The 21,896-nt window shown below is 44.2% G+C and overlaps 1 protein-coding gene across 6 annotated transcripts in view; it reads right to left on the bottom strand.

Annotated features, from left to right (window-relative positions):
• Window positions 1-3,362: 3,362 nt before the first annotated feature.
• Window positions 3,363-21,896, bottom strand: part of CDC42BPB (CDC42 binding protein kinase beta) — a 102,184-nt gene continuing 83,650 nt past the window's right edge. For 4 of the 6 annotated variants that reach the window (XM_033139197.1, XM_033139234.1, XM_033139216.1 and 1 more), the window contains 9 exons: window positions 21,562-21,624; window positions 17,222-17,818; window positions 12,313-12,410; window positions 12,116-12,200; window positions 11,501-11,621; window positions 11,248-11,365; window positions 9,656-9,761; window positions 9,501-9,571; window positions 3,363-5,340 (listed from right to left, as the gene is read on the bottom strand). In XM_033139197.1, the coding sequence (XP_032995088.1) occupies window positions 5,209-5,340; window positions 9,501-9,571; window positions 9,656-9,761; window positions 11,248-11,365; window positions 11,501-11,621; window positions 12,116-12,200; window positions 12,313-12,410; window positions 17,222-17,818; window positions 21,562-21,624 (1,391 nt within the window). In that variant the 3' untranslated portion in view covers window positions 3,363-5,208. The remainder of the gene's footprint in view (window positions 5,341-9,500; window positions 9,572-9,655; window positions 9,762-11,247; window positions 11,366-11,500; window positions 11,622-12,115; window positions 12,201-12,312; window positions 12,411-17,221; window positions 17,819-21,561; window positions 21,625-21,896) is intronic. The other 2 variants (XM_033139208.1, XM_033139226.1) reach the window with 1 other exon arrangement.

The raw sequence follows: 21,896 nt of genomic DNA, 5'->3' as shown, positions 1-21,896 counted from the left end.
TGAATATGACGAAGTTCGATCCATTAACTGGAGTGGGTTTGCTCTGAGCAAAATTTTGTTGAATACCACCCCTGTGAACTGCAGCTTATCAATAGCTTGTAACAAGAGCCCTAAAGGTAAAGGTAAAGGTACCCCTGACCGTTAGGTCCAGTTGCGGACAACTCTGGGGTTGCGGCACTCAACTCGCTCTGTAGGCCGAGGAAGCCGGTGTTTGTCCGCAGACAGCTTCCGGGTCATGTGGCCAGCATGACTAAGCCGCTTCTGGTGAACCAGAGCAGCGCACGGAAACGCCCTTTACCTTCCCGCCAGAGCAGTACCTATTTATCTACTTGCACTTTGACATGCTTTCAAACTGTTAGGTTGGCAGGAGCTGGGACCGAGCACCAGGAGCTCACCCCGTCGCGGGGATTCGAACCGCCGACCTTCTGGTCGGCAAGCCCTAGGCTCTGTGGTTTAGACCACAGCACCACCCGCATCCCACAACAAGAGCCCTAGGGGCCACTTAATGCATTGAATTGTTTAGGTATCTGGTTGTGCTGCTGCAGATGCATCATGGCGTTTCTTCTCTTTGCGATCCTCCCAGCGGCCATTCCTCCTCTGGTCACTTCTGTGGTTGCATGACCTGTCTGTCTTCAGGCACTGCATTCGCTATCAAGGGATTCCCACATGGCAGGGTTAATGTTGGCAGCCTTCAAGTCAAGGTTGCACAAATCTTTGTATCGCCGACTTGGTCTGAACAATGGGCCTGGTGACTGAAGCTAAGCTCCCTGTGGAGCATGTCCTTGGGGATCCCCCCATCTTCCACTCTGATGAGTACACAACCTCTAAGGTTTTCCACATAAACCAAAGGTTCAATTCAAGGACTAACCAAAGGCAAACCAACAGCCCATTCAAATATTCCCTTTGGTGTTCTGTATATACAGAACTTGCCCTAGTTTTCAAATTGCACCATCGAGCACTGGGAATGGCTCTCCCCTTGGAAACCCTAATTTGAGGCCTAAGTTAACTCTCAGCTCTCTTGGGACTCTTACAAAGACTTTTAGATAAGAGGTTTATTAACCATCTTAGTTTATACTTCAACAGTAATAGCCAATCAAGCTTTTAACATACTGGCTTTTGATGTTAATTCTTGAAGACCAGTTCAAATTGAGTAACTGTATACTGTCTGCTTATATACTCTCCATGGCAAACTCAATTTATGCTATCAAGCAGGAAAAAGCCTTTAACTATGACATGGTCCTTCACTAGGATGTTGTACGTAAGACCATAAACCTCATGGACAATAGTAACGTCCCTTCCATTTTTCCAGTTGGGTTTTCTTGTAAGACACATTTCCCAATCTACCTGCTTAGTCTTAGGTTTCCCCCTGTGGGGACAACTATTCCTGGAAGTAGGTCTGGAATGCTGGGGATGCGGCAAATTTTGCAATCTGTGCCTAAGATAAAAAGGGCAGCAAGTTTTCAAGAGATTTGTTTCATCATTTAATTCCTCTGTGCTAAAGTGCTCTTGTAAATATGTACTTCTTTGGTTTAAGGCATACTTTTAAGTTCTGCTCTGGCTATTCAGTCATTTTACAGCACAGCAAAGTTACTGAGAATGAATATAATCTGGTAAAGTGCAATCCTATGTATTGTTTACTGCCCGGATAACTTTGTTGAATGGGAAGTATACATCTGTCAATGATAAAAATAAATTCACGCAGAAGCTATTTCCAGTGTGTTCAATAAATCTTACTCCCAGGAAAAATATATTTAGGAATGTAGCTTAAATGACTTTTAGAAGATCCTGGGTCTAAAATAAAGCGAAATTGTGCAGCCACATCAGTCTCAAATTACTCCAGCTTTGCCATTGCCGTGAAAATATTCGGAGAAGCAAATATTTGGTGGCAGCGAGCTTGATCTGGCACTTGGTGTCCATGTTAAAGCTCCTGGCCTGTTTATGAAGTTATGCCTTGGTTGTATCCGAGTGAAAATTCAGCAAAAGAGGTCAAAGTATACTAGCATTTACAGTGGTACCTCTGTTTATGTACTTAATTCGTTCCGGAGGTCCGTTCTTAACCTGAAACTGTTCTTAACTTGAAGCACTTTAGCTAATGGGACCTCCCGCTGCCGCCAGAGCACAATTTCTGTTCTTATCCTGAAGCAAAGTTCTTAACCTGAAGCGTTATTTCTGGGTTAGCGGAGTATGTAACCTGAAGCGTATGTAACCTGAGGTACCACTGTATTTGCTAGGATACTTCATTTCAGTGATGCCTTTGCATTAGTAAATTGTGGTTCAAGTCCAGTCTCCAGCTCTCACCTGCTCCCTAAATGCTGCAAATAAATTGACAGCTTTTCAGCCAAGTGCTGTCCCTAGATAGAAGAGGGCAGCTTAATTTAAACTTCCTGCCTTTGCACATATTCTTCACTGTCACTCTCTGTGTCTAAGTAGTGGATTCGTGTGGATTCTTCTGTGATTGCTGTTATGTCTGCAGTGCAACCTGGAACAAGTTGTGCATGATCAAATCCGCACTGTTAAATTACATCCTCTAGAGGGGCAGCCATTATTCTGTTGCAGCAAAACCAATGAAGAATCTTGTGGCACTTTAAAGACCAAAAAGTTTATTGGCAGCACAAGCTTTTGTGGACTGGAATCCACTTCACTGATGTAGAATATTTAACGCCAGAATTTAATTCCTTATTCTCACCCCCTCCCACCTTAATTTTTCTACGCCACTTAAAATACGGTATATTGCAAAAGAATTGTCGGGGTGTGTGTGTGAGAGAGAGTCAACAGTCCTTAAAAGCTTCTGCATTTCTGGAACAAAATCCTACATGAATGTTTTTCTGAGGCCTGATCAAAATGCTTGTGTGTAATACTGGCAATGCCCCATTATGCCCCCCCCCCCCGGTCCAAAAAGAGTAAGAAAATAAAAGAGCTTTCCATTTGCACTGAGGAAAACAAAAAGGTTAATCAAGACTATTAATACAACTCCCATCTAGCTATTATTTCCAAGACAAGCTGCCTGCTGTCTACTGCACTGATCTGGCCTCAACTCCACTGGATAACCCTGGGGCCAAAGGAAAGAGCAACAGAACACCAGCAGCAATTACCACTCTTTCTGCAATCTCTAGTCAGGAACTGAAAGATTGTGGCAAGCTGCAGGAAGCAACTTCAGGTGCTGATACATTTCTCATCCTCGGAAGACCACTTAAGAGTTGCTGTTTGTATTGAGGTTGCGTATTTGGTTGGTTGAAGGTGAAACATAGAACACAGGGTTGTTCTTCCCCTTTCAAACCATGTCCTGGTGGCTTTCAAACGAACCAGGCAGGTCTGAGAGGCCAATGCATGCTTGTCCAGAGAAGGAAGACAGGAGCGCCGGGTACTTTTTAAAACCTTCCTCTTCTGCTTTATTGACAAGTAAATTGTTCAAAAATGTTCTCACAATTCAATAATTACAAAGACTTCAGACTTACATTTAAAAAAAAGGAGTAAAAACCAGAAAACCCCAAAAGCAGTAGTGTCCAGCTCAAATTGAGCTTCATTGATCAAGAATCTGAGAAAAGAGCAAGTACTGTCAAACACTTAATGTAACAGGATTAAATGTTGACTAGAGCCACTTGATTTAAAACTAGGGATAAGTGCATGTCCTATACAGTGTTTCAGGAAAGAGTATTAGCCGTTGGTATAGCATTAGCCCATAGAAACCAGATTTTTTTTTTAAACAATTGACATCCAACTGTCATCAAATTGGCACAGAAGGCACACTAATGTGACAATGACAAACTGGATATGCCAGCCACAGAATTAATTACACACGCTTTTTAAAATGAAACATGATCACAATTCCCGCCCCCCGCCCCCCAAAGGGGGTGTGGAGAGGTGGAAGTGGGGAAGAGGGAAAATTACTAAATGTATAATACATGGAAGCATGAGATTAAATATACACGCAATATGTCACCGCTGCACATGGGCCGTAGCAAAATATACAGGAGTGTGCTGTGCATTTTTTTCTTTTTTCTCTACATGATCAATACTTTCGATTAGCAATCATGGGGTCTTCATGCAGGCGAGGATACAATGAACTGGGGAAGGTGGTGGTGGGGAGAAGATGAGGCACCCTCATATACACATCCTTCAACGTTTCCACTTTGGTTACCAATCAAGATAGACCGATGGTTTAAGTACTACTACACAATCCCTTCGCATAAGGAGCCTTCAAGGGAACGATCCCAAGAGAACGCTCGCTAGCATATTTTATTTTATTTTATCTTAATGTAGTGTATCTTTAACACTGGAACAAAAGCAAAACAAAAAGAGGAATTACAAGAACGTTCGCGAAGGTGGTAGCAGGAAAAGCAGAGTAAAACCTGTTTCACAGCAGTCTTTTTTTCTTTTCATCTTTTTTTTAAAGCCCTGCCCCGGCTAATGATGAACTGAAGAGGTCTAAAAAAGCAGGGTAAGGATAAAATGTTATCGGCAATAGTTTTATGTACATGACTAAAAAGTTGGGAGAAGGACATTTACAAAGCTGAGAATGTATGTAATGGCTAAATAAGTTAAAAGGCCACAAACTAGAACCTCGGTTTTCAGCTTCCTGACATATTTCTACTAATGCTGGGAATGGCCCTACAGCTTCCTATCATTCTCCTAAAACTTGAAAAAACACACAACCAGAATATATTTAGAATATATTTAGCCAAGGATGCAACTAGCCTGCTTTTATAGCCTGCTTTTTACTTCCCACTCAAAAGGACCATTTCCCCCCTAAAAGGATTTCCTGTTAACGAGACATTACATCATCCTATAGAAAAATATTCCTGACACCGCACTGTAGTAAAAAAAAAAACTACCAGCGACTCTTCTCTATTTTCTTTCCAACTTAAATATGAAGACCGTTTACCAAAAGCCTGTAGTGTATGTCACATTAATATCACGTCTGTGCAGAAACTGATCCACCATAGGGTTAAGAACAAACAGTTTTGCATAAAAAACAGTAACAACTTGATCCGTGTAGTAATAAAGAACTCGCTCCTCCTTTTTTTAAATTCCCCCAAATCTACACCTCTAACTATAGAATTTACTTTTGTGCAACACTAGAAATTCAGCATCAAGTCTTGGCACAGTTGTTGGAGACGGGCATCGTGCTCTTGAATACTCCGTGGAGTAGCTGCTTCTGATGCCGATGGTCCCGAATAGGATTCGGGGAGGGAGCGGGGAGCCGTAGTGTTATGCATCACAGGTTGATTGGTCCAATCCATCTAGCGTCAGCTGATTCCTATGCGGGGAGTTGGGACTTGGGGGCCCACTTGGGTTCGAGCTGTTGGAAGGAGTTGAGTGTTTGGTAGAATCTGAGTCAGGCTGCAAGAAAAAAAAGGGGGAAAAAAGAAAGGAAAAATACTGCATGTCAATTGTCTGAAACCATTAGTATGCATCTGATGGGAGACAGAGGCAGTGCAGAAAGAACTCCCAAAAGAACTGTACTCAAATTGCACCTCATCACGCTATTAGTGTGGACAACTGGCTGACAGTGTGGTAAGAGGGAAGGGAGAGACAGGAGGAGGAGGGAGGATGAAAAGAAAGCCTATTGTGGAAGGCCCTGCCAAGGAAGTGTGGTGTTCTCAGGGGCTGACTGAGAGCAAGTCTTCTGAGCCATTTAAGATGGTCTTAGGGGGAATTTCCCAGAGTTTCTGGATTTGGGGGCAGGGGACCCTCAAGCCAACCTGAGGAGAGTTTTGAAAGACTACCCCATCTCTAGTTCAAGCAGCTGCCTTGTAGGTTTCTATGCATTAAACTGTCTTCGGCCAGAAGCCAGAGCTCATCATTTCCCAAGTCCTTGCACAGAGAGCACCCAGCCTGTTGTCTTGATAAACATGAAGCCAGAACAGGAGAAAAATTGTCCTAGGAAGCAGCTGTAGAGGGAAAGAGAAACGGCGGGGTGACGAGTGTTCAGCACAAACATCCTCCATAGATCCTTCTGTGCTTTATGCTGCAGCCTTCCCACTTTAGAAAAGTTTGAGCCAAAGTCACTTGAAGAGGCAGGCTTGGATCCTAAGACTAATTAAATTAAGGAAGCTCATGGAAGGAAAGTTTCCAGTCTCTTTCTCCCCCAGAACTCCATCTCACGATGGTGCCGTGATGCTTCTGGAGAGGTTTCTCAAGGGTCACAGATTGCTGAAGAGGGGAGGAGAGGATGAGAAGCCTTCCTTCCATTGTTTGAACTTCTCTCGGGGTCCAAGCATGTGATAAGCAGCAAACTTACCTGTAGTATGGGCCTGAGCTTGTTATAGAACTCAGATTAGTCTCTCTGTGTGTGGGGGGGGGGGGCATAGTAGCACCTCTTTCATCCACAGGGAGAAAACATAATGGGCATACATTCACCCCCACAGATGGGAAAGGAGTGGGGCAGGATTGGACAGTATTAAAGGCAGTGTATACACTCCCATCTCTCTTCCTGCTCCTGACAGCAGCCTTGGATGGTTGTTTTACATTAAAAGCAACGACAGCAACACACCACCACCACAAATAAGGGAATGGATTACTCAGTTGTGAGTAGTGAGTAGCTTGGAAAAGCAGGGGCAAAGACCGTTATGTAAAACCGCTGATGAATTTGTCCACCGGTTATTTATGTTATGTCCTTGACAGCAAAAAAGAAATTCAAGGTTTATGACTGCAAATGGTGTCAGGGAAGACACAAATGGCAGCCCAAAATGAGGAATTCACTGGACAGTCAGTTGCGCCTATCCAGCCAGCATTATTTTCTAGATTTGTTGCTGATGGCTCTGTGGTGTAGCCCTTCCCTTTTCACTTCAGCCATTTGCTTGGAGATTTTCCCAGCATTTTGGAATGCAGTTAGCTCTTTGCAAAGTACAGCAGAACTGTTGCTGCGCCAGCCCATTTAATTGGGGAAAGAAGAATTTATATTTAGCCAACAGATTAAAAGGCGGTATCACTGAGAGATACCATCAGCAAGGTTTTGCTGTGGGTGTAAACAGCAACTTCAGACAATCATTTAGGCAAGATCTGTTGAGGGAGAGCTGTGACAAGGCAAGGAGCCACCGAGCAGAATGACCCCAAGTTTCACAGCTCAATGTTGATATAAACAGAAATACAAAACATCAACTGAACAGGCAATAGCTCAAATGCTCTGATCTTAACTATTGTAAGCATAAACTGAAGATGCCACCTAAAAACCTGACACTTATGGCAACCTACTGGGCAATTCTCAGGGCTACAGCTGCAAGCTTTGCCTCTCATTTGGGTCACCATGGATGGAGTCTGTAGCTGTGTGGTTTCTGCAGTTCGCATGGGGCAAAATCAACAGAATGGGTTCTTGTGAAACAGCCCAATATACGTTGGACTGCTGACCCACGGTGCAAATGGCAGAATTTTTTAAAAAAACAACCACACACCAGTGACAGCCCACAGCCCAAAGGGTGCTGGATTTTTCCACAAATGCGACTCACTCTAGTGCAGTATTCAGTAGGAAAGTGGCAAGGGTCAACAGATATTTGGGGAGTTTTTAGTAGATGCTTTGAAGCTCACTTTCACCCTATCATATGCACCTTCCTGACACATGCTTCTTTCCCCCACAACACCCACCAGGCACTATTGTTTATTTAAAGGTATTTTTTATTCCACCTTTCTCAAAACTGGAATCACCCCATTAAAGGAAGGAACAGGTGGGAAGGAATAGGAGGGTGAGGGAAGCAAATCGGCAAACATGACCCGCAGAGCCTGATGCAACTGGATTGCCTCCTCCGCCATGGGCAAACTGGAACATAAGAAGCCAGCTCCTGCTCCAGCCTGTCCGTTTTGCTTTGAGCATGTCATTTGTGGCGTACCCTGCATTTTATAAATACTAAACCACTTTCATGACTATAGTTGAAAACTGATATATAAGTATACTACCTTCAATTTTGTTTACTATTGGCAGTTACTTTAGTCCCCAATGGCTCCTTCACTAACAAAGAGGCTACAATCACTACATACATATTCATAAAACAGCCTCGCCACTGCCACTGCCACTGCTAACAGTGCTAGAGGGTACCAGAAGAGAAGAAGAAGAAGAAGAAGAAGAAGAAGAAGAAGAAGAAGAAGAAGAAGAAGAGATTTAAAAGCTGCAGGCTTCTTATAAAGGTCCAGCCATCCAGCGACTGCTGTATTAGCATTCTATGATACAACTGCAAAAATAATTTTGCAAGAGATAGAAGGAAAGCATTTGTGTGAACCCACAAATTAGGAAACCAGTGCATGGCTATGTTCGCTCCTGATTTCAGTCTCGGAGACATCCTCCACTAGGACAATCAAGCTTTGTGAGAAGCCAGTGGCAAGAACTAGGGTTGGCAGTGGCTGAGCGAAGAGAGGACAAGTTTTGGCTTCTGGTGTCTCGGGGCATGAATGAATCAAGATCAACACTAGACGCTACTATATCGACACAACGTTGGGTGGATTACTATGTGGAACTTTATGGAGAACAGACAGGGCATTCACTCGATGCTGAGGTGGCCATCAACCAGTCGGGTTTTCCTGAGTGGCAAGCAGTGACCCCTGTAGAGATAAAATCTCTGACAGAGAGTCTAAAACTAAATAAAGCACCAGGTGAGGATATGATGCCGCCAGAGCTATTTAAGACTCAGATGGACTGGTGGCAACCCATCCTGGCAAAGCTCTATACCCACTAGGACAATTGTCTTCCTTTGATTAGAAAGGGCTGTAGCTAAGGGTAGAACACACACTTTGCATGCAAAAGGTCCCAGGTTCAATCCCCGGCATCTCCAAGCAGGGCTTGGAAAAACTTGACCGAATCCCGGAAAGCTACTGCCATTGAGTGCAGAAAATATAGAGCAGATTAGCCAAAGGTCTCACTCAGTACAAGGCAACTTCTTATGTTCCTTGTACATGTCATTAAAATCAGCCGTGGCAGCTCCTGGGTTTTGATGAATTAGGAACCAATTTCAAAAATGCAGTTGGTACTGTTTGATAATCTCTCTAACACTCCAGAAACGTTGCTAAAAGTTTATGCAAGGTGGCAGACCAACTTGCTGGCAAGAGTGCTGGGATAAGGAATCCAGGCTGTGTTCTTCTAAAGCACTGCTTCCAAAACTTGGGTCTCCAGCTGTTTTGAACTACAGTTCCCATCCCTTGCTAGCTAGGGATGATGGGAGTTGTAGTCCAAAAACAGCTGGAGACCCAAGTTTGGGAAACACTGTTCTAAAGATTATCACCTATTTTGGATCCTCCGTTATGAACTGTTGCCAAGACTTCTAAACACCCACAAAGTGTTTGAGTGTGTGTTTCTTGGGAATCAGAGCTTTCAAAACATTTCTCCCCAGTATTTTGCAGTGAAGGAGTCTTCTAGAATCAAGATTCCTGAAGGTCAATGAAACATGACATCTGGCACTTGAGATATACACAAACAACCAGACAGCTGCTGTGTATGTAGAAGGCTCTTTCCAGACTGCATAGAGAGCTATGCACCAATATGAGGAAACCAAAGGGTGTCTCCAGATAGATCTCACCTCTTTGTCAAACTCCTGGTCTGGATCAGACATACTCCTCAAGGGCATAGCTGCTCCTAGGTCACTGCCACCTGTAAAGCAAATATGTTTGAGACTCTCTACTCCGAGAGGTTTACAAAACTGCAGGTTATAAATAGATCCATTTCTACTGTTACCTGAAGACGGCCACGAAATGTAGCTTTTGTTTCTCTGAGGTGCTTGGCGTGAAATGTTGGTCGTGGGAGGACAAGCCTTTTCATCTTGTGAAGGAGGTAAGACGCTCTGCAGCAGAAATGTAGCCACAGACAATTAGACAAGACACTTTCAACGTTATTTTCTTTTTCAGTGAAACATTTAGCAGAGTTTTTTTAAAAACACCGAAGGAATACTGCTTTCACAGCTATTGTATGGTGGCATTTTTTCCCCCCAAACTAAGCTACGCTTGCTAAAGAGGGCCATTTAACACAATGGCACATCATTCAAATAACCGACAAGGGGGCAATTTATCCCTTTCTCTCCCCCCCCCCCAAAGCAAGCGAAACAAAACTGAGTCATCAGCCCAAGTTCCTTCCAAGTGCTGGAGGCAGGATAACAGAACTCACCAGTAAACCAGACTGTGTAAAAGAAAAGAATGGAGTTTGACTGCAGATCATGCCTCAAGGTTTTTTCCAATTACAAACATATGAAAATTGTTTTTGAGCTATGGTATATTTGACACCCGGAACATTAAATACTGCTTTCAAAGCATCCTCCAGTGAGCTTTCCCTTTACCTCCTGCTGTTGGAAGGACCATAATCTAGTCTGTGTAGGGGTTTGGCAGGACAACCTGCTAACTCAAGTGTAGGATTCAGAGCAGCAAGCACTAGTATGTGTATACACACACACACACACACACACACACACGTTAGTAATTCCCTGCAAACTGCTAGTGTCCCCTCCCAACTTTTCTTTAATGTTGGCAGAGAGGCATAATGCCCACCGTCACCATCCAGTTCCTAAAGAGCTGCTCCTACCCTTGCTACAGAAGCAGAGGAGGGACAGGAAGAGGAGGAAAGCAGTGAGGAAGAATGGTCACTCTGGAGAAAGATTTCAGCAGAGATAGGGCTCATGTGATAGACGTGCTCAAAGCCTGTTGGAGGTGATATCAGAGCAGAATGTCGGGAGAGTGAAGGGGAAGGAAATTCGTTCTGTTATTTTAGACAAGACAAACAAGAAAAAGGAAGGAGGAGAGAATAGTTATTTAGAAAACACTATTGCACTCTTGGCAGTGATGCCTGCTTACTTTCAGTGTCGTGTGTGTGTGCTGGCATTCTCAAAGAGAGTTTTCACACAGCCTGCTCAGGCATCTGCCTTCCCTCCCCTTCCCCACCTGATTAAGATTTGTCGCAGGGGTTGGGCTTGCATGCTTGCTCTTCTCACTATTGAAAGACCTGGGGGGGGGGGTCCCTAGGAGATACAACCCCTTTTAAAAGGGAGTTTGATTTCCCAGGATTAGAAGACATCCTACAACTGAATAACTATCCTGTCATTCGCATCACCCTACAGTGAAGCGAGCTGAAGAAAAGTGGGGAGAGAGCAGGCATGGCCAAGGCCTCCTCCCGATCCCTTCCAAGAGGTATATTAGGCTTGATTAAACATTGCAGCTGCCCCTTAGAAAATGAACAGCCGTTCCGTTCAAGCTATAAAGTTCTTCTGCCAGCTTGTTCCCAAGATTTGTGGGTGAGCATAGACCTGCCTATCTGCTTTCCCTAGGAACAAGAAGTTTTACCAGTGGGAGATCCATGAGCACTTGCATCCCATCTCCTGGTCCCATGTGAGCCACGTGGTTGAAATTGGTCGGATTGGAAATCATTTTGGATCGGAGCTCAGGGTCTCGGAGCATCTCCCTAAACCAAAGAAGACATTAAATGATGGGTTTGCATAAATAGAGTCTCCTTAACACCAATTGCGGTGTGTGTGGGTGTGTGTATGAGACAGACAGACAGACATACAGACAGACAAGAGAAATAGTAAAGCCACACCTTCTTTGTTGTATTCTTTCTTCTTCGGGGACTTTAAATACAAATCTTCTCTTGCTTCTGGTGCGAAGCATTTGCTTTTTGCTGTTGTCGGATGTCTCCGGCACGCTAAGGGCTGCTCCTGCTGTAACAAGACATAATGCAGTTTATACGGGTTCTTCCCCTCTTCAGTATATCCTCACAACAGAACAGCCGTGAGGCAGGTTACACAGAAGGTCTGTACAAGCCCTGCTGCGATGAAGGAGACTCATGCAGGAGATCTTCATGGAATCCTTAAGCTCTTTTTGCAGAGGAACCTAGGAATTTACAAAGCATCAGGTGGACTCTTTGCTGAGTGAGGCAGGGTTACACCCCTCTCTTATCTGATCTACAGAGTTGTGCCCTGCATGCACACATGTGGGGAGTGTGGGCTAACCACATCCACTACCTGCATGCAGGCCCTAGAGGGCAGGCCGAGGTTGAATGTGGCCCTTGGGGCAAAGGAGGCTAGCCACCCATGGCTGCCTCTGTAATTTTACACAGGCTCTACTTGCCTTCCCTGCATCCCCAACACATTACAACCACTCTTCTTTATCCCTTTTCCTTTGTGCAATGCCCCCCCCCACCAAATGCACTAACCTGAAAACTTGTTCTTGAAATAGATCAGTCGAGGAGGTTCACAGTTAAGGAGATTCAGTGTGCCCATCACATTTAGGGGTCTGATCTGTTATGAAGACAAAGTAAGGGAAGCTTAAAATTCATCCTCAACATACTGCAAAAAAGTTTACAGTAAACGAATAAGGCACTGTGTTTTACAGTACGGGCAAGCTACTTACCTTTCTTAAACCGATAGTCTGAACCCATTCCATGGTGCTGACATTAAATACATCAACACCGTATTCACTGTAGACCGTTAAATAGAATGGACTGCAGCCTAGAGAGAAAATACAAAAGCTGGTTATGGCTGCCTACTTCTGAGATAAAGGTGAGCACCATCATTATTTCAACTGTTACTGTTTCTCAAGCCATCTCTCAGGTCTAGTTCTCGCTGATATAAGTAAATGAAAAGGCATTGATTCTGGCAGTCAGCATATTAAGAATTCTTCTTCCTGACATTTAGCTTTTGGTGTGGGGAAAATTTATTGTAAAGGGAGCATTCCATCATGCGAACACCCTCCCCCTCCCATCCTGCATTGGTACAGCCCAGACAGATTCCTATCTAGGTATTTGTCTATTTGAAACCCTTTTTATACCTCCCATCATTCTATATAGATTTTCAACACAGTGTGCCATCAGTTATATTGCAACACAAATACAATGACAAAATAGATAAAACCATCAATGACAATAACAAAAAAATGCACAAAAAATGAGCAGGTGGACAATTTTATTTAAGGGGGCACCAAAAAGATAGCAATGTGGCTATACTATATACCATAGTTGGGGGGACCAGTGCTGTGAAAGGCCTTTCCTCTGTTGTCACAGAACATACATCTGAGAAAGGCACCTGAAAAAAGTTCGTGAAGTAGGTTGTAGATGAGGCCTCTCTGGAGCAAGCAATTTTGTTGCAAGTATTTCATTATAGATCACCAGCAGTTTAAATCTGCAGGGTCCTTTCCAATAGCCCCTCTCCACCAGCCTGCAAGGCAGGGCATCCTTCCCATTTAAAGACAGAAAACAGAGGCTGGGAAGATTTCTCCTGGGTCCAGCCTGACAATCCACCCTGCTATCTACCAACTATGCCTTCAAAGGGTTAATTCTCTGAAGATGGGAGGAGAGTCTTATTTTTCAAGAGAGACTCGAAGGCTACAGGAAAGCCAATGTTGCTTCAGAAGGTGCTTTTAAAGGCACAGTGCTAGATATGTCTAGCAACATATCTAGAACAAGAAAAATACGTAAAAAAAAACAAAAAAACCAGTTAGAGGTACACAGAACAAACTATGCTACACGCCTTCATTTCTGCCTTTTAGGAGAAAACAGCCCTTTGCCTGAGTAGGTGTTTGGATTTATGGCTTCCAAACACCAGCTGGCTACGACACACTTTTTGGGAGCTGCCTTTGACTTGCTTTCTGCTGTATAAAAGACAGCTGCAAAGAAGAACAAGACTGACAAGTCCTTTTACACAGTAGCAAGGCAGAAATACCTATTCCACTGGCAAGATTATCTGCGTAAATACAGAGGAAGAAGGAAAGACGTGGGCAGGGCCGTCACTTCCACGAGGCAAGCTAAGGGAAGGCAAAATGGCATCCCCTGGGCTCTCCACCTCACCCCCTCTTCCATGCCTTGCTCCGAGGAAGGGTCAAGGGGGACCTTCCTCAGAGGAAAGAATTCTGGGTATGTTGGAAAGTTTAAACAGAATTTCCAACTGCTCTGGAAGAAAGAAAAGGGGGAAAAGAAGCGAGGAGGAGGAGGAGGAGGAGGAGGAGGAGTGTGGCATAATCTCTTCTGCTGCACCTGGAAGTGAGGGAAATAGAAAGGTCATTGCACTCAGTCTCTGAATGAGGATGGTGTGAACTCCAGAAGCTATGGGGTTTTCCCAAAGGGAAGTGTGGTGTGCTATGGTCATAGGAAGTTGCCTGTACAAGAAAACCCCTTTCAGAAGTGATTCAGAGGAAACACAGCAGACCATTTCTCCCAGCGTGTGGTTGGGCCCCTCGTGAAAAAGAGCCCCCGCCAATAGTTCCAATGTGCAATGGTCTTTACCAATGGTCTTTAAAAATGGGGCGCCTGATAGCAACAACTCTCCTATTCCCCCCCCCCCAGCCTCTAGCTGGAACCAGCACAGCTAGCAGCTACTGCAGGGATGGCACTTTTGTTAAGGACAAGCTCCTGTGCCTTAAATCGTTGAATGAATGAGACGTGCACCAGCTGAAGTATTTCCCATTACTGGAAAAGGTATAGCTGCTGCAGCTATGTTTGCCATACAGCTGCTTAAAGCACAGAAGAAACAGGTGGTGGTGTTTTTTTAAGGGAGAAAAAGAAAAAGACACGGCAAGTCTAAGCCACTCTTTAATTTTGTTGACTGTCTTACTCACATTTCTTAAATGTTTCAATGTATCAAGTGTTTAATGCCCCCCCCCCCGGGGGAATAACTTCCATGATGTTATATAAGCCTGCTTTTTGGAAGTGGTTGCTACAGATCGCAGTTAGGAGGGCAAGCAAATTGCAAGAGAACAAGCCCAGACAGGACTAAGCATGCCATAAAAAAGGTCCATGGACATGGCTAACAAAGGTTTGCAAAAGTTGTGGGAGGGCAGGGAGCACCCCCTCTGTGCACTAGCACTATCAACACAACAGGGTACACATTCACACAGTACAGTGATTAGGAGAATATGGGTTAACAATCTGCCTTTTAGAACAAGACATTTGAAAAGGTCAGTCAGATTTTTTAGGGAGTACACATTTACACACTATGCTTGAAGCTGACTGAACTAAACTATTGGTTATCAACATGAGAAGTACATGTTTTAGGGGGCGGCTCATATCTTACAATTAAGCCTTTACTAGGGCAAGAGTGCCTGGTGTCTCTGGTCCATGGGGTCATGAAGAGTCGGACACGACTAAGCAACAAGGGCAAGAGGCAGCATGTCTGATTGTCAGAACTTAAGAGCAACCACCTATTCCCCCCGCCCATCTCACAGAAAAGCATTTTGCTCTAGCTTGTTAAAGCCCATGTATTGGAAGCACAGAATCTTGCCCTGTCCCTTTTATTGTCATTGGCTTTGCAGCTAAACCATGGAGAAGCTTGGACACAATTATTACCAACTTATATTGAAGGTTGTTTGTGTTTTATAACACGTCAAATCATGAAGTCCGATTGCTATACCCTGATATAAGGAAATGTTCTACAAGGAGGATGTGAAGAAAAGTAGATGCAGGCACGAAGGAAGCCTCTTGGCTGCCCGGGGGCGGCAAACGGCATGCAGAGGCACCCCCCTGGGGACGGGGGCGTCACAACACATGTCGGACGGACTGCGCATGTGCGAAAATGCCGTGCATGCCCAGTCCATCCAGGGCGGCACTGCTGCTCCCGCGGCGACCGAGTGAGCCGCTGAACGGCGGGTCGTGGGGCTGCCCCGGCCATCCATAAAGCAGCACGGACAGGGGGCTGGGCAGCGGGGCTCAGCTTGGGGAGTAGCGGGAGGGGCCGCCAAGTGTCACCCCCCTCCCCTTGATACCAGGGCGCCCCGCCCCTATCACCCCTCCCTTGCTACGCCACTGAGTAGATGGAAGCTTCCTGTATTTTAAAGGTTAATACAGTGGTACCTCGGGTTATGAACTTAATTCGTTCTGGAGGTCCGTTCTTAACATGAAACCGTTCTTAAACTGAGGTACCACTTTAGCTAATGGGGCCTCCCGCTGCTGAATGATTTCTATTCTCATCCTGGGGTAAAGTTCTTAACCTGAGGTACTACTTTTGGGTTAGCGGAGTCTGTAACCCGAGGTGTTTGTAACCCGAGGTACCACTGTATACGATAACCTATCTTTTGTACTCACCTACCTCTAAAAACTCACAAGCAGAATTATCATTACGAAACTAACAAAAATGAGGTAAAGCAAAGTGGTGGAATTTACATTGCTATTACAGAATTAATAATTAAATTTGTTAGTTGCTTTATCCTGCCAAGAGCAACCCAAAATGACCCACAAACAGACAGACAACATACATATTACTGACAATGTACTCCAAAATTCCAGATGACCCCACTCAGAAGTTTTATTTCGATGCCCAACAGCAAGGGAATAAAACTGAACCCTGAGGGAACCCCACATTGAAGGCTTCACATGGCTGAGGAGCACTTCCCAAGCATCACCCTCTGGAAATGACCATATAAGTAGGACCACAAAGCAGTGTCATCCACCCCCCAACTCAGACAGCTGCCCCAGATTGATGGCATGGTATGGTATCAAAAGCCACTGAGAGGTCGAGGAGAATTAACAGGGCCACATGTCCCATCTCTCTTCTGACACGGTCATCACACAGGACAACCAAAGCAGTTCCTGTGCCAAAACCAGGCCTAAACCCCAACTGAAATGAATCTAGAAAATCAGTTTCCTCCAAGAGCACCTGGATTTGGTCTGTGAACACCTGCTCAAGAACCTTGCCCAAGAAGAGTTGATTGGCAACTGGCCAGTAATGAAGGTTTCCTCCACTGCTTCTCACCCAGCCACCTAGCAGCTGGTATGTACAGCCTTCACTTAAAGGTAAAGGTAAAGGGACCCCTGACCATTAGGTCCAGTCATGTCCGACTCTGGGGTTGCGGCGCTCATCTCACGTTACTAGCCAAGGGAGCCGGCGTACAGCTTCTGGGTCATGTGGCCAGCATGACAAAGCCGCTTCTGGCGAACCAGAGCAGCGCACAGAAACACCGTTTACCTTCCCGCCGGAGCGGTACCTATTTATCTACTTGCACTTTTTGATGTGCTTTCGAACTGCTAGGTGGGCAGGAGCTGGGACTGAGCAACGGGAGCTCACCCCGTCACAGGGATTCGAACTGCCGACCTTCTGATCGGCAAGCCCTAGGCTCTGTGGTTTAACCCACAGCGCCACCCGTGTCCCATAGCCTTCACTTAGCTGTCATAGTTAGTAGGCACTGAAAGCCCTATTCAACATGCATAGGTCTATATTAGCTCCATCAAAAACAATGTTGGTATAGTGCAATTTAAAACTATGATGGTTAAAACAGTTATTTGCCGATTATTTTCAGACAAGTGAAGCAGCAACAGAAAAAAACATATACATACTACAGGCAGCAGGAGTTGCAGGCCACATTAGCTCTTGCATGCGTGACCTTCGACCTTGCGCATCAACGTACACTCCCAAAAGGCTGAAGCAAAGCAGGTATTCCTCATTGCTGAGCTCCACAGCACAAAGGGCGTCAAGAGGCTGTTGTGAGAGGAATGCAAGCGATGGGTCATTGGAATTTACCAGGTTTATAGATTGTCCATCACCCTGGATGTTCAACAGAGAGAAACCAGATGGGTAGCCAACACAAAGCCTGTCTTTGAACACTGTCATCCACTGTATGCTGCCAGGTGCCTGGATTTCACTGAACTTTTTATGGAAAGGTTTAGTCCTATGAATTTCATAGCACAGAACCTGCCGTTTGACTGCCACAAACAAACTTGTTGAAGAGCTCTTCTTCAGTGTCCCAGTTGTAATGAACTGGCAGCCTTTAGTTTCAGGAAGCTTAACATCAAGACTGCCTTCAGATCCATCCAGAGAGGTCCAGGGATACAAGTGAACGTGATGATTCCGGCCACAGATAAGGATAATGATTTTCTCTTTGGGAGCCAGCTCTATCTGGTAGACCTTCTTGCAGTCAGCAGCTCGGACGATCACTGTGAAAACAACAGGTCAGTGTGAGTAAGTGATAGGAGTGCAGACAGGCTGAGCCATATTAACTGTTAGCAATGTAATTACTTAGGGTATATGCATATTTCCATAGTGATAGCAGTCTTCCTCAATCTGGTGCCCTCTAGATGTTGTGGCCTACAACACTCACCAGTTCCATGTAGCATGGCCAATGGTTAGTGATGAAGGGTGTTCTAGTCCTCAACTTTTGGAGGGCCACGGGTTATGGGAGGCTGGTGGTAGGAAGACATAGTTTTGACCCAGTCTCACTCTCAGCTTTGCCTGAAAACTGTACACCAATATTGCAATACAACTTGTTACAGAGAAAGAATATTCTGAGCTCTGCTTTGCGAAGCCTCTCTTTAAAAATAATAATGCATTTTTCATGGACTACTGGTATGTTTTAAGCATACAAAGCAGGAGTACATACTCTCATCTTTTAACAATAAGGTATAACTAAATTGTGTCAAATGATCCTATATTTCCCTTTCTGGATTACCCATTCAATCCAGTATTGTTGTAGGTAACATGGTACTATGCTGTCCACCATTCAATCCCTGCTGTAGAGTCAACATATTTTTAAGGTACCCAGTGCTGACAGACAAAACCTTCCTATTTTCTTATATCCAGGGAAACGTCAAGTGCACTTTACATTATATTTTAAAGGTCAACACACGTAAGAGTTATTATTCTATTAATAACTCATTTTTTTGTAAAGGAAAGGTTTTTCATTATTAATGAACAAATGGAACGGGGCAGAAATATATTGGGAAATGCTAAGACAGGTGAGGATGATGCAGCATTAAAGAAAAAAACAATTCTTTGACCCAGTTGAAGTGGTCAGACAGCAGGTATACACATTGAGTGCAGAAAAAGTGAAGATTGAAAGATAGGATGGAGTTCAACATTACACTGAACATTCTGCAATTACAGTACAGTGGTACCTCGCAAAACAAATGCCTCGCTAGACGAAAGGCATCCGCTAACGAAAGGGTGACTTGCAAGACGAATTTCCCTATGGCCGTGACTTGCAAAACGAAAACGTTTTGCGATCTTTTTCATCAAACCGCGCTTCCTCCGACTGTGCTTCGCAAGACGAAATTTCCGCTATACGACAGCACTCGCGGAATGAATTAATTTCGTCTTGTGAGGCACCACTGTATATGAAATACTAAAGCTGGCCAGATGCAATGTGAATGTCAGTGAATCCCATGAAAGCTACGGTAAATGCAGCAATTTAGGTCTGAACTATTTGTACCATTCTGAACATATATTCTAGTAATGCAAACATTGGGAAGAGCATTCCCCAAATGGGGAGCCACTGAAGAAAAGGCCTGTTCTTGTGTTGACCCCCTCCAGACCCCTTGTAGAGGAGGCACACAAATAAAGGCCCCAGATTATGATTGCAGAGTCTGGGTCAGTTCATAGGGGGAGAGGTGGTCCTTGAGGTATTGAGGTCCTGAGCCATTTACAGCTTTATAAGTCAAAACCAGTACTTGAATTGGGTCCAAAAACTAATCAGCAGTCAGTGTAGTCGGGTCAGGATCTCTGCCCAAGAAGGGGAGATTGGCAACTGGCTAGTAGTTACCGGTACTTAAATTTTCCGGATCCATGAGGGGTTTCTTGAAGAGTGGTTTTATCACTGCTGCCTTTAAGCAGGAAGGACCACCCACTGGCAGGGAGGCATTAATCACCTCCCCAGCCCAGCCAACTGTCCCCTCCCTGTTAGTTTTTATCAGTCAAGAGGGGCTGATAAAATCTTCCTTTGTTAACAACTAACAAAATTATAGCCACCTCTTCAGAGTGATTGAGCTAAAAGGTACCGGTAACTTTCTGGTTTTTCTTACTTTCTCTGTCTAGGATTATAAATACTGCCATAAATTTCATTCTGCTGGTTCTGTTTTTTGCACAACTCATTTCCTTGATAACAGAAGCAAACCTATACAATTCCATTGCAGCAGTAGCATGACACTGCTATTGTTCAGTTTAATCACATGCAGAGAAGCAAGAATGGTTCTTTTGAGCGAGGCTCAGGAAAGTTTTCTACTTTTCTTTGGTAGAGAGAAAAATGTGATAGAGTTTATACTTTGCTATTCATTAGTTTGCCAGAAAACATGGTGCATCATGCAATTATTTTCCTTAGGGGCATGCAAGGTGCATATATAAACACACTCTCACTAATTAATTCTAGTATTTAATGATACTGTTAGAATATGGAGAGTCCTATTGACATGCAGAATATGGCCACAAGATGTACCCATAAAATAAAAATAAAATAAAACAGCCTCTAACCAGGGAAGAATAGATACTGATGTCTATAGACTAGTTATTCACTTGAGATAGCCAGTTTTCTGAAAGCTCGTTGACAAGCCATAAAGATTTTTCACTTCTACTGTAATAAATGAGAGCATGAGAGGAGAAATATTTGTCTGAAAATCACCACTGCCTTCAGACAGCCAAGTGAGAGAAAAGAATCATTATTCCTGTAACCCAGAAAAAATTGTACCTGTTTCCAATTACTCAAGTCTATCAAGAGCGTATATGGAGCAAACATGCTTTCAGAAGTCATGTTTACTCCATGGCACTAGCAATCAATGCTGGGTGAACTCAGCAGAGATGGCCTGGACAACTTGTGACTCACAAAAACAACAACATACGGCTGACATCTATGGTTTCACAAAGGGCTCAAAAAATCTTCTGCTTTTGCTGGCTGCCTGAGATTACAAAAATGGTGTGTGAGAGCAATACCTAGCAGGTCACAATATACAGCTGGTAGGTGTTGATGGGCATGGTGCAGGCCTCCATTAAAGTCATCAACACCACTTCATTCCCCTTTCACCGGTGATATTACAGGTGGGTAGCCGTGTTGGTCTGCCATAGTCAAAACAAAATCGAAAATTCTTTCTAGTAGCACCTTAGAGACCAACTGAGTTTGTTCCTGGTATGAGCTTTCGTGTGCATGCACACTTCTTCAGATACACACTTCTTCAGATACTTCAGTGTATCTGAAGAAGTGTGCATGCACACGAAAGCTCATACCAGGAACAAACTCAGTTGGTCTCTAAGGTGCTACTAGAAAGAATTTTCTATTTTGTTTTGACCGGTGATATGTGTGTGTGCTCTATTTGCTATAATATGTAGCAATAAAGCAGGTCAGCAAACTTTTAAAACTTTTGCTTTGTGTGCAACAAAGCCCTGCATGGCAAACATGCCCAGAGTTAGCACAAGAGTCGATCACAGTTACATTCTTACAACTGTATTACGTTCCTGCATATTTTGGTTTCAATGCTAGCATGAGCAAGGAAGTGTGCAGAAAGAGCCAAAATAGTAATACCTTTTCTGCTCCCTCTTTCATAGCCAAAAGCTCATCTGTGCAAACTGTATGTGGAAATCCTTGGATGATCATTCTTCTAGGGTGTCAACTGCCAGGGGCATGTGAATGCTTAGTACTGCAGGAGCGCCTTTGCATTTATGGACTTTGGAAATGCACTGAAAGGGACTTCTAAGGTGTCTATGGGGAACTGCAAACAATCCTTACCTGCCTTCAGTGGTAACATGACCAATGAGATTCTCTTCTGCCAAAAAGGCAACTGAGAGTGGCCAGCTTTTGTCAGATAAACAAGTTTTCTGAATAGGATGGACTGCTGTGTAACCAACTTTAAAATGGAACTTGTAAGTGATGGGGCTCAATAAAAAGAAAAGTGCCGATTGTAGAAAGAACTTCACTTACCATCACGGGTCACGTCTACAACATAGAGGCCTTCTTCAGCACCAATTGCTATTCTATCTCGATCTAATGGTAGTGGGGAGAAGGGGGAGGGAAACCACTATTAGTATAAACAGGTTTGTAAATTGCGAGCTTCTGCTGTTCTAATGGAAGGGACCCATTTGACAGTGAGCATGAGCTGGAGGGCGTTCACAACTGTACCAGCTCCCCAATTTATTTCTGGGCACCAACGGAAAGAAATTATTCTAACCTTTAAAATCTCCAGTGGCCAGTTTATCTAATGGAACTAACATTTCTGTTTCAGACTCCATGGACACAGAGGTCACTAGAGGATGCTC

The sequence above is a fragment of the Lacerta agilis genome, chromosome 1, assembly GCF_009819535.1.
Source record: "Lacerta agilis isolate rLacAgi1 chromosome 1, rLacAgi1.pri, whole genome shotgun sequence".
Taxonomy (NCBI): Eukaryota; Metazoa; Chordata; class Lepidosauria; order Squamata; family Lacertidae; genus Lacerta; species Lacerta agilis.
The sequence above is the reverse complement of the archived record's forward strand: the minus strand, read 5'-3'. Positions and strand labels throughout refer to the sequence as shown.